General features: G+C 58.3%; 1 protein-coding gene across 3 annotated transcripts; it reads left to right on the forward strand.

Annotated features, from left to right (window-relative positions):
* Positions 1–2,802: 2,802 nt before the first annotated feature.
* On the forward strand, positions 2,803–11,758 carry SCN1B (sodium voltage-gated channel beta subunit 1). Of its 3 annotated transcripts, XM_047836958.1 has the most exons (6): positions 2,803–3,200; positions 4,919–5,085; positions 5,874–6,114; positions 10,480–10,621; positions 10,959–11,030; positions 11,118–11,758. In XM_047836958.1, the coding sequence occupies exons 1-5, from the start codon at positions 3,161–3,163 to the stop codon at positions 11,023–11,025; spliced, it is 657 nt and encodes a 218-aa protein (XP_047692914.1). In that variant the 5' UTR covers positions 2,803–3,160; the 3' UTR covers positions 11,026–11,030; positions 11,118–11,758. The 3 variants fall into 3 exon arrangements, with proteins under 3 accessions (XP_047692914.1, XP_047692913.1, XP_047692912.1); XM_047836957.1 differs by lacking the exon at positions 2,803–3,200 and having other exon boundaries at positions 3,466–5,085; positions 10,959–11,035; XM_047836956.1 differs by lacking the exon at positions 2,803–3,200 and having other exon boundaries at positions 3,469–5,085.
* Positions 11,759–12,084: the final 326 nt, after the last annotated feature.

Genomic DNA, 12,084 nt, shown 5'->3' on the forward strand with positions numbered 1-12,084 from the left:
ATTTTCTGGGGCCTAAGTCACCGACACGATCTGGGATTCTCTAGCACCTTCCACAAGCCTTGTGTCATCAGAGTCCAGTGCCAGGCTGTGAGGACAGAGTCAGGCGCCTGGAGGCCCGAGTTCAAGTTCTACCCCTGATTTTTAGCAGTCATGTAACATGGAGCGGGGTCAAGCCCTCTGAGCTTTGGTCTCCCCTTTTGTACAACGGGCATAAGAGTGGCACCTGTCTCCCAGCGTTCTTGGAAGTGACTAGTTCTCTAACTTGAGCTGCACCAGAATCTCCTGGAGGCTTATTGAAAGAGTGCCAGAGCCCACGCGCAGAGTTTCTGAGCCTGCAGATCTGGGGTGAGCTGAGGGTCTGCACCGCCAGCGAGTTCCCAGGGATGCTGATGGTGCCCGTTCAGGGACCTTGCTTTGCGAGCCACGACTACTACAACAGTCGAGGAGTTCATAAACGTGGCCGCTTACAACAGGGCCTGGCTCAGGAAGTTTCCAATAATGTTACTCATCGTGGAAGAATTGGGGGGAGAAAAAAGTAAGTCCTGTAGGAAGCACCAAGTGTGCACCAGGCTCCATGCCAGGGTCTGGTGTTCCTTTAAGTCTCCCGGCGACTCCATATGAGACACAGACGGATAGTTACATGACTGAGGCCACTCTGCAGAAGACGAGGGCTGCAGGCCCAGTCCATGGTGTCTCCACATTTAGATGCAAGGTCCTACCCCTGCGGGACCCCACAACAGCCTGTCCAGGTTGAGGCCATCCGGACCTCTAACCTACCAATGAAGAAATGGGCTTAGAGGCAGTCTCTGGTCCAGGTAGAACCCAGGTCTGTCTCACACAGCCCTGTTCTGGTTCCATAGTGAGGGGTAAGGAGAGACCTTTGACATGTCACACACAGCCTGTAAGAAAGTTCTTGATTAAGGGCTTGAGGGAGAGGACTGGAGGAAGGGTTGGATGGAGGCAGGAGGGGCCGTAAGTGGCAAAGGGCAGAGCCAGGCTCTCCTCTAACTATGTGATCGTGGCAGGTTACCCACCCACTGTGGGCCTCAGTTTACCATACCTGTTAATTAGGAATAATGGTAATACCCATCATGTGGGGAGAATTTCAGTTCCTATTAGTAAAGTGCTTAGAATAGCACCAAGCCCATAGTAGGTGCTCAGTGAACACCGGCTTATAGGGCTGTGAGTAGATGCCCCTGCCCAGTGCCTAAGGCCTGTCCTCACTGCCTCTCTGCCTGTCACGGGCTGCCAGAGGGAGGGCTTGGAATGGCAAGAGAGTTATTTTCTGCAGAGGAATCTCACAGCCCAGGAGGTGTTGGCACAGAGGCCCAGACCACAAAGGTGTCCAGTGTCCCTGGCTTCCTGTTCCTCTGCCCTGAGCCTGCCCCACATCCTTGTTCCTCTTCCTCTGCAGGACTGGGTCAGGGGGATTCTGGAACTTCACCCCACCCAAAACCAGAGGCCGGGACCTGAGCAGCCAGCCAAAAGTCTCACTCCCACCTTGGTCCTGACAGCCCAGAGCTCCCACCCCCAACCTCTCCATTTGGCAGAACCTACTAAAAGGACAAGCCACCCACTATTGCTGGGGCAGGATTCCAGATCCTTCCACCTGAGGCTAGCTACATGACCCTAGGCAAGGGTGTGAGCCACTCTCAGCCTCCCTTTCTTCTGTAAAATGGGGATAATAGTAGGACTTACTGCCAATGTTGGGGAGGTAGAAATGGATCCAGCATACGCGAAGGGCTAGAGCTTTGGCATGTATTTATTCATTTGATGAATATTTATTGAGCACCTATAATGTGCCAGGCACAGTTCTGGTGCTGGAAATACAGTGGTGCCCAGGACAGTGTCCTCACCTGGGGGGATCTTGTATCCCAGGGTTGAAGGAACAGGGGGTGAAAGGAAGATCTAAATAAAGGAAGACAAAAATGTCAGGTAGTGACAACTGCGGTCAAGTAAGGGACAGGGGAGGCAGTTTCCTGGGAATGGACAGAAGACCTGAGGAAGGTGACATTGGAGCCAGGACCTGCTGGAGAAGAGGGAGTGAGCCTTTGGTTACCGGGGGAAGAGCAGAGGCAGAGCAGGCAGAGAGGGAAGAGCAAAGAGGGCAAAGGCCCTGAGGCAGGAATAAGTTTGCTGTGTTGGGAACAGCAACAGGGGCCTGGGGTGGGGTGGGGGGGGTACTGAGCCGCGGGAGGCGCAGGTGGGTGAATGACATCAGAGACCAAGTTACCCCCTGAAACAGGTACCCCCAAACCCCCAGAGAAGCCTCTGTGGTGTAGATCCGGCATGGCCCTCTCTCCCTCCCTCCTGCTTGGGTGGAGTCTGAAGTATTCTCGTGGCCCTAGCATGACACCCCCCCACCTCACGCCCACTTGGGTTCCTGCACAGTGACCCCTCAGATCCAGATGCCAGGGATCTGAGAGGGAGGTCACTTGGAGGTCCCAGCCAAGTCCCCCTCCATCCCAGGAGGATGACCTCCATAAATTGAAGTCGGAAGCCTTGCCCCTCAAACGCCCTCTAAGCCCTCCTGGGACTCTGTGGGTGACCTTTTCCAGACTCCGAAGCTGGGGGTCCCCAGCGTCGGGAAGGGTAGGGGACACCCAGGCCATCCGCCCATGCCCAGAAGCCGCGGTCCCTGCGCCACCGGGAGAGGCCGGTGCGGCGGGCGCCTCCCGGGCCGCTGCGGCAAAGGCTGGGCGGCCGCGCCCTCCCCCCGCGGTGATTCATCCCGCCCCCTCCCGCTCCCTCCTCCCTCCCCAGGCCGCCGCCGCCGCCGCCGCCGCCGCCGCCGCCGCTGCAGTGCGCAGGAGACCGCGGCCCGCGCCTCAGCGCGCCCGAGCCGGAGCGGGGCCGGGGTCGGTGCACCTGGCGAATGCGCCCGGCCGCGCGCGCCAGCGCAGGAGCCCGAGGAGCGGCCGCCGCCCGCGCGGCGGGGATGCCCGGACGCCGGGCCCCGGGGCTGGGCCCCCGGCGGTAACCGGAGCGGGGGGGCCGCGCCCCCCCTCCGCCCCCCCCCCCCCCTTGCCGGTCCCAGAGCCGCAGCTGCTGCGCCCGCGCGCTCCCGGGGACATTCTAACCGCCGCCCGGGCCCGCTGCCTCTTGCCCCGCTATTAATATCGGCGGCCCGGGAGGGGGGCGCAGCGCGCGCAGCGCAGCCATGGGGACACTGCTGGCCTTGGTGGTCGGCGCGGCGCTGGGTGAGTGCGCGGTGGCTTGGGCGGGGAGGGGGGGGGGGCGGCGGAGGGCACAGCCCGGGCAGCGGCCCGGCGGCGGTGTTCGCGCGCGGGACCCGGGACGGCGGGGCGAGGGCCGCCCCCGGCCCATTCCCCGGCGCGGCTAAGTCCGCTTCCGAAGTTGTGAGCGCGGAGCGCCGGGCGCGGGGCGGGGGAGGGCGGTGGAGGTGCGGGTGGGCGAGAGAGGGCGGGGGCCGGGCTGGCACAGCTCGGCGGCTGCGGGCGCCCAGCCGGGGGCGAGGAAACGCGGAGTCAGCTGCTCTCGGAGCCCCGCAGGCTGCAATGTGACACCCACAGCCGCGGGAGGGGGTGGGGGAAGGCGGCGCCCGGAGACTGGGACGGGGGAGACCGAGACACAGGGAGAGATGGGGACGAAGGAAAGGCGCGAGAGACACAGCCACTCGGAGTACTCGGGCTTGCTCCGCGGAGACTGGGGATCGGGAGTAAGGGGGGAGACGGAGACCGAGAGGGATGTAGAGGGTGCCAGAGAGAGGCCGAGAAGCGAGTTAGAAATCGGAGCGCTGGAGAGAGAAACTTGAGAGAGGCAGGGCCAGACGGAGACACAGGTAGACACAGGAAGAGACGGGGTGTAAAAGAGGCAGGGAAAGGTGGAGAGACCGACCGGAAGAGGCTGGAAAGAGGACACAAAGCGGTGGGCCCTCCAGAGAGACTCCCTAAGAGATATAAAGTAGGGGAGACAGACACAGAGGTGCGTAAGGAGTTGGAGAGAGACCGAAGAGAAGGAGGACAAGAAGTTCCCAGGATTCCTAGACGAAGACACTCAGGGGAAAAACAAACGAACAAACAGAACACCCAGAGCTAGAGCTGGAGGGGCATAGCATTCTCTGATGAGTGTTGGGCCTTGGGAAGGGGGTGGCAGGTAAGAATGTGGAGGAGGCACCCAAAGGGACTGGAATCCAGTGCGGACGCAAAGTCCCTGAGGCTGCAAAGAGCTGAGTGAGTTTTGAGAAGCTGACAGGAGGTGGGACAGGAGTCGGGAGGTGAGGAGCCTTGGGGGCAGAGGGGCCAGAGGCCGAAGCTGGGTAGGGAGTGGATGACACCAGAACTTGGGGACCTGGGGAACAGGGTTGGAGGGCAGGTCGGCCCTGCTTCCAGTGCCCACCTAGCCCCCCGAGGCCTTGCCTTCTCCTGGCCCACTGTCTGGGGCGGACTGGTTTTGCAGAGCAGTAATGGTAGAAAAGACTCTGCCACCTTGAACTTCTAACCCATCTGGAATTCCAGTCCCACCACCTAAATGCTGCAGCACCCTGGGCAAGTGGATTTCTTAAGAAGGGCTACTTGGGTGGCTACTTGGGTAGAGAGCAAAGACTCGAAGTTCCTGACCATAGTGACAGCCCTATTTTGCTAAGGGGTGGGGGGGAGCTTCCTGTGTGGCAGGCCCCCTGCTGGGGCCTTACCTAACTCACGGAATCTGCCCAGCAACGCCCAGAAGCAGAGACGATGGTTTCCCTCCCCTCACAGAGGGAAACTGAGGCCACGGATTCTGAGAGACTCACCAAGGGGACACGGCAAGTGGCAGGGCCAGGCTTAGTGTCTGGGTCTGTCCATTCATAATGTTATTGAGGGGAAACAGATGGTCTCCGAGAGCCAACAACCAGTGAGCCTGGCACTGCCTAGGGCGATGGGTGGCCCTGCGCGACCTGAGCCTGCTGTCCCCGCAGTGTCCTCAGCCTGGGGGGGCTGTGTGGAGGTGGACTCGGAGACGGAGGCCGTGTACGGGATGACCTTCAAAATCCTGTGCATCTCCTGCAAGCGCCGCAGCGAGACCACCGCCGAGACCTTCACCGAGTGGACCTTCCGCCAGAAGGGCACAGAGGAGTTTGTCAAGGTGTGCGGGCGCACGGCTGCGGGGGGGTGGGCATTTGTGTGGGGGTTGGTGGCGGGCAGGGGCCAGGGGCCAGGAGGGGGTAGCTTGTCTGTTTTCAATAACGTGCCGCTATCGATGGCCTGGGTTCGAACTCCGGCTCCCCCAGTGACCAGCTGGTGACCTTGGGCAAGGTGCTGAGCTTCTCTGAGCCTCAGTTCCCTCCTCTGGAAAGATGGGAGGGTGATGGTCTCTAGCTCCGAGGTGTGTGTGAGGGTCCACGTGGCTGTTGCTCCTGGGACATGGGTGGCACAGAGTGAGTGTTGTTGGAACTATTCAGTGCCAGCAAGAATGTCTCAGGCAGTCATTATGAAAGACAAGCAGAACTTTTTTGGCCTCCTTTGTGTTACACGTATTTTGAATTACAAACGAGGGGGCGCCTGCTGGAGAGCTGGGGTCTGCAGCAGCTGAGATGGGACCCCTCTGTCCCTGCCTGAGGAGTGTGCCTGGTGGCCGGGAAGAACTTTAGAGAATGAAAGCCAGGAAGGAAAGCGGAAGGGGGGGTGGGGGGTACTCCGGAGGACGCCTGAGGAATATGTGTGTGAGTGTGCGTGTGTGTGCGTGTCAGCTCCAGGGACACACTCGGCGTTGGGGGCGGGCTGGGGCCTGATCCTAGCCTCCCCTGTGCCCTCCCTGCCTGAGGTCACGGTGCCCGTGTGTGCGTCCACTGACTGTCTGAGTGTCAGGGCAAGGGACAGAATAGTCTGGGTAGGGGGCCGGGCGCAGGCAGTGACCGGCCCTGCCGCCCCCAGATCCTGCGCTATGAGAACGAGGTGCTGCAGCTGGAAGAGGACGAGCGTTTCGAGGGCCGCGTGGTGTGGAACGGCAGCCGGGGCACCAAGGACCTGCAGGACCTGTCCATCTTCATCACCAACGTCACCTACAACCACTCGGGCGACTACGAGTGCCACGTCTACCGGCTGCTCTTCTTTGAGAACTACGAGCACAACACCAGCGTCGTCAAAAAGATCCACCTTGAGGTGGTGGACAAAGGTGAGTCAGACCCTGCCTCCCCGCCTCACCCCTGTTGCCCACTGGCAGCCAGATGGCGGGACAGATGGCAGGTAGGGGACAGGCTGGCTCCACGCCTGGGCCAGGCAAACGCCCACGGCGGTGGGGGGAGCCGCACCTCCTTCCCCAGCTCTGGCTTCCATTTCCTTTCAACCCCAGGCAAGGGCCACGGCAGGCCTCTCCTCTGGACGTTCTGGGTGCCAAACTCTGCCACCTGTGCTGTGGGGCCTCCGGCAGGTGCCTTCCCCTCTCTGAGGAAGGTTGTCCTGTAGGATGCAGGACGATAATGGTATCCACCTCCCAGGGCGTTGTCTGAACTGTTCTATGGGGAGGTGTGCTGGGTGTCAGCTGCCCCCGTGCCTGGCCCGCAGCGGGGCCTCAGCAGTGGGGATGACGGTTGGAGGTTCTGAGAGCCTCAGCCCCTCCTCCCTTTGTGACCGTGAGGGAAGAGATAAGAGTGTGTCCCTTGGAGCAGAGCTCCTTAAATTCTGCTGTGTGCGTGGACCTGCTGGGAGTCTTGCTAATGTGCAGACTCCGAGCCAGCAGGCCTGGGGCGGGGGCTCAGGCCACATGTCTAACGAGCTCTCAGCAAAGCCGACGCTGCAGGTCTGGGGCCACACTGAACAGCAAGGATGCAAGGTGTTTTTGAACATTTCATCATTTTGGCTCCAGCTGCCTTGGATCCCTTCTCTGAACCATCTTCTGATGGGTGCAAACTGGAATTTTCCAGGGCACAGTGGCCCATTGGCTTAGAGTCAGGAAGATATCCCAGAACTTGAGCCACCCGAGAGCCATGGCAAGTACGCCCCGTGGGGCCCACGGCGCACGCGCATTGTCACGGGGACCGTGCATCGTCCTTCCTTTTCCCCCAGGGGGGTGCCAGCCTCAGAGCCTACGTGCAGTCCCTCATTGAACCCTCCCACCCACCCTCCTGGCTAGGGGCTCTTACTACCCCCCACTTTACAGATGGGAAACCCCGGGCTCAGGGAGGTAAGACTATGTGGCCGAGATCACAGAGCCGGGACCCGGATTTGAACCCAACCAAGCGTGTGTGACTGCCGTTTCTGTTCTTGGCATGATTCACTATACTCTGCTGTCAGCCAGAGCCTGTGGGTTTCTTTTGATAATTAGCATTTTTACGCTTGTTATCAAAGTGATCCCGCAGGATTCAACACAGGAGACGTGTCGGAGCTACTCGCTGGTGTAGGTCACGATGCTGGGTGGGTGGCCACCCACGGATGTAGAAGACGGAGCCCCGCCCGAGGGAGTGGCTGTAGCAAGAACGCCCCCAAACACTGTAGCTGAACAAAATCTGTGTCAGTCTTGTCTCCTGAATCGGCGCCGAGGCCAGGGGTCAGGAGGGAAGGGAGGCTCCATGACACCCGTTCAGGCAGCCGGGTTTCTTCCATCCTGTGGCTTGGCCCTTGCTCGGGATGCTGTCCTCACCTGCGAGGGGGAGGCGGGGGTCAGGCGCGCCCACGTCCCAGCAGAGCCTCTTTTAAACTTTATCTACCATATTCTCCTCCCCACCAGAGCCGGTGTTCTTAACAATTACCATAGGCAGAGCTATGTTGTTTTCCCAGAGTCTGTGGTTTCTTCATTATCCAACATGCTCTAGTGTTTTTTACCCACCGTATTAAAGTATTTTGTGTTACTCTATACTATACTCTTTAACATTACCAAACATACAACAATGTTTTCGTCATAATCCATCGTACAAGAGTATTTTTAACATTACCCACCATGCTGTAGTACTTTAAATTAATCATATTGTATATTTTAAAATTTTATTCGTTATGCTATAATATAGTCAGCGTTACCCAGCATACTGTAGTATTTTTAACATTACTCATCCCACCACAGTATGTCTTTCATTACCCATTATATTGCATTGTTAGTATTGTTGGCCATACCATATTTTTTCTTTTTTTCTTTTTTAATTTTTAAAAAATTTTTAAAGTTTATTTATTGAGAGAGGGAGAGAGAGCAAGTAAGGGAGGGGCAAAGAGAGAGGGAGAGAGAGGATCCCAAGCAGGCTCCACACCATCAGTGCAGAGCCCAATGCAGGGCTCGAACTCACAAACCTCGAGATCATAACCTGAGCTAAAATCAGGAGTCGGAGGCTCAACCGACTGGGCCACCCAGGCACCTACCATATTCTTTTTTTGTTATAATCCACAATCGTACTGCATTCTCAACATGACCCATCAGCCAATACCGCCTCCTGGTAATAACCCCAAGGAGGGTTTTCCAAGGAGTCATTTCCAAAGGAGGGCCCGTGGGTGCTGGTGGTGGGACCTTTGCCGAGCTGGCAGAGCTGCAGGAGACCAGAGAAGCACCCGGGAGTCCCCCACCAGGAGTGGAGCCAGCAAACAGGGACCAGAGGGCTAATTCTATTTTGGATATACCCAGCATGGGTGGAGAATGTCTTGAGGTAGAGCAGCGTCTGAGGCGAGGGAGAAACCCGGCATGCACAGATGTGGGCGGGGGCCTCAGATCTGGGGGCTTCTACTGGGGGCAGGCAGGTGAAGCTTTTAGAAGACTTGGGGGGTTTTGAAGAAATCAGAGTTCTCCCCAGGCAAGGTGCCTATTACCCTCTGCCCCAGTTCCTCATCTGTGAAGTGGGGGAACCACAGTCCTACCTCCTGGGATGTCTATACGGCTTGATGGGAACTGTACTTGATATACAGCAGCCTTTACCAAGTCTTTCTTCGGCTGTAGTAGTTCCCAGGGCAGATAAGAGCCCAGACCCTGCAGCTGCTAACGCTTGGGGTTGAATCCTGGCTCCGAGTCCAATCCTGGCTGTGCCTCCTTGCCTAGCGCCGTCCACTTGCTGAGCCTCAGTGTCCTTGTCTGGAAAATGGGTTACAGAGCCGTGCCTGTCACTGTCCTAATCTGATTGGGAGGGCAGGAGACACCAGATTACCTAAATCCCTTTGGGCACTGAGTTCCAGGAGCAGGGATGAGAACCCGATGGTGTAAGCTTTATCCAACATATATCCAACTCAGTGTGCTTCCTGAGGTCAGCTGACATGGGAAGCCAGAACTCCCTCTATCCTTGGGGTGTTTCAAAGACTCAGAGAGACGCCCAGATAAGGAACTTAGCACACAGCCTGGCTGAAAGTGTGCATTCACCCTATGAGATACACTCGTATCTTTTGAATGAATGAATGAATGAATGAACGAAAGGACCAACGAACGAATGATGTGTGGAACCCTTTCCCCAGCTCCTTCCGGCAGAGAGGCAGGGGAGAAGCACCCGGCCCGCACCCTCCCTCACTCTGGCCCAGAAAGCATCGGTGCCATCTGCACTGGTTGGAGCAGCAGAAAGTGCCCACGGACAGGGGAGGAAAGACCATGTGAGGACAGGGGGGAAATGAGGTGCCGGCCATCAGGAAGGAAAGGCCCAGGGATACGGACTGGACACCCGTGAAATCTGGCCGATGACGCCACAGTGGCCTCATCCCCCTCATAGTTTAAATTTAGGTTCAATGAAAGGAAGCTGGCAATGGCAAGAGGCAGTGCCGTGGAAAGGATAGAAGGTTTCCGGAAAATGTCAGTGAATAGCCAACATTTAGGCAGTGCTGACTGGGAGCACATCCAAGCGTGTGCTTGGATTTTAAGCGTGTGCTTAATACAGATATTAACTTGTTTTCTCTTCCCAGCCACCCTGAGAGAAGGCATGAGTCTCACCATCTCCGTTTCACAGAGGGGGAATTGAGGCCCAGAGAGGCGGAGTCATTTACCTAAGGTCACACAGCTAATAAGAGGCAGAGGCAGGATCTGAACCCTGGCAGTCTGCGCCCAGTGCCCCCACTCTTAACAGTAATAATAGTATTAATAATAGTAAGCATTTATTGAATGCTATCTATAGGTTAAGCACTGTTCTAAGGATTTTTGAAGCGGACTTATTTTTACAGCACTCCCAAGAAGGAGCTATTGTCATTATCAGCTTCTCACAGATGGAGAAACTCACACCCAGAGAGGATGAGTCACTTGCCCAAGGTTACACAGCTGGCAAGTGGCAGAGCCGGGACTTGAACCCGAGCCTTCTGGTTGCAAAGCCACGGCTCTTGGGCACCTACGGTCACCTGAATGAGACAGGTGCCCCCTCAAGCCACACAGGGAGGCAGGGTGAGGGGGACCTCGAGGCCCACCTGAGGCTGGTTATTAAGAATCACGGTAACGATGATGACTCTAGGGAAGCTGCATGGTCCTATTTGCAGACCAGGCCCAGAGAGGCCAAGCCACTTGCTCAGGCTCACACAGCAGGCTTGGGGCGCCTCAGGCTGTCATGCCTCCTGAGCCTAGCCTTGACTGCCACCTAACCCTGCCTGGCACTTGCAGCCAACAGAGACATGGCATCCATCGTGTCGGAGATCATGATGTATGTGCTCATCGTGGTGTTGACCATATGGCTCGTGGCAGAGATGGTTTATTGCTACAAGAAGATCGCCGCGGCCACGGAGGCTGCTGCACAAGAGAATGCGTGAGTGGGGTCGGTAGGGAGGGGGGTCAGGCGACCCAGACCAGGGCTTCCCCGAGAGGGATGTTTGTTGTCAGAGATGGATAAGGTCAGGTCCCAGCCCCTTCCCCTCCCAGGACCCAGGAGTCTGGACCCCCAGACTCCTCCTCCCTCAGACTCAGGACTCCGGGCCCCAGCCTGGACTTCTTGTGGATCCTGGGAGCCCAGCCTGCAGTCTTCTCCTCTCTCTAGCTCCAGAACCCTGTACACTTGGGGCAGAGACCCCAACCCGCCTCAGTTTCCTGGGGGTGGGCCAGGCTGATGATGGCGGTCGCTGTACATCTGGCCTTTGCCCCCACAGCTCCGAATACCTGGCCATCACCTCAGAAAGCAAAGAGAACTGTACGGGCGTCCAGGTGGCCGAATAGCCCTGGTAAGGTAGGTGGGTGGGCAGGGACCGCAGCGCCCGGGAGGGTGTCGCCCACTAGGTCCCTGATACCTGTCTCTCCCTCACCTTTAGGCCCTGGGCTCCACCTCAAGGAAGAGCCAGCCCTAAATGGGGAACATCTGGGCACAGCCTGCCCCCAGTGGGGGTTGGCCATTCCCGGGCCTCCACGAGCCTCAGAGTCCTGCCAACGGAGCCGCCAGGGTGGGAGGGGGCAGGGGGCTTGGCTCACACCCCCGATCCAGCCTACTTCCTCCTGCTCCATTGCCCACCCACGCCATGCATGATGGGTAAAGCAATACTGCCGCTGCCCCCACCCCTGCTTCTGCTGCCTGTTTGGGAGGGGGGGCGGTGAGGTGGGGGCAGCGGCTCCGCACCCCTCCTCCTTGCTGATTTGCACACACTGGCCGCTTCAGATGCACACTACTGGGGCCCAGCCCCTCCCTGCCCCAGCCCCCACCCGGTGGGGGGTCGTGATGGGCTGGCACGGTTTGGGGCAGGGGGTTCTGGGGCCCACCCCGACCCCCAGCAACATTTCCCCTCCTTCCTCTGGCTGGACCTGGGGTCCCCTCTCCCTGTGATGCACTCTTGCCCCCGGCCCAACCCTGCCCTCTCTCACCAGCCTTGGATCGTGGCCACTTAGAAAGGGGCCCGGTCAGCCTCGTCTCTCTTCACACAAGTAGTTTTGTTCATGAAATAAAGATTCTTGGACTTGATTCATAGTCTTTCTCGTGAGCCCCGTCACCCTCTACACCCCGCAAATCCCAACGCCTCAGTTCTCCTGGGGAGCCGCCCTCCCGGGCAGGCAGTGGGACCTCTCTGTGCATGTTCAGGGGTAAGGACGAGGAAGGAGCAGGTGGGTGGGTCTCGCCCTCCCCGGGGACAGCCACTTAGTACTTGACTAGTTGGGGTTGGGGGGTCACTAGCTCAGTGGGGACCGTGAGTGGTATGGGAGGGTGGGGGAGGGCAGAGGGGAGCCATGGGTAGGGCAGGGGGCAGCAGGGCAGGGAAGGTGCTCTGGAGAGAAGAGAGGGAATGCAGC

The sequence above is a fragment of the Prionailurus viverrinus genome, chromosome E2, assembly GCF_022837055.1.
Source record: "Prionailurus viverrinus isolate Anna chromosome E2, UM_Priviv_1.0, whole genome shotgun sequence".
Classification (NCBI taxonomy): domain Eukaryota; kingdom Metazoa; phylum Chordata; class Mammalia; order Carnivora; family Felidae; genus Prionailurus; species Prionailurus viverrinus.

What these genes read in the sequence shown, in the direction of transcription:
- SCN1B (XM_047836957.1), top strand. Translation starts at nt 4,831, where the DNA reads ATGGTCTCCGAGAGCCAACAACCAGTGAGCCTGGCACTGCCTAGGGCG. An exon ending in GCACAGAGGAGTTTGTCAAG is followed by an intron (nt 5,086 to 5,873) that starts GTGTGCGGGCGC and finishes TGCCGCCCCCAG; the next exon opens with ATCCTGCGCTATGAGAACGA. An exon ending in GCTGCTGCACAAGAGAATGC is followed by an intron (nt 10,622 to 10,958) that starts GTGAGTGGGGTC and finishes TTGCCCCCACAG; the next exon opens with CTCCGAATACCTGGCCATCA.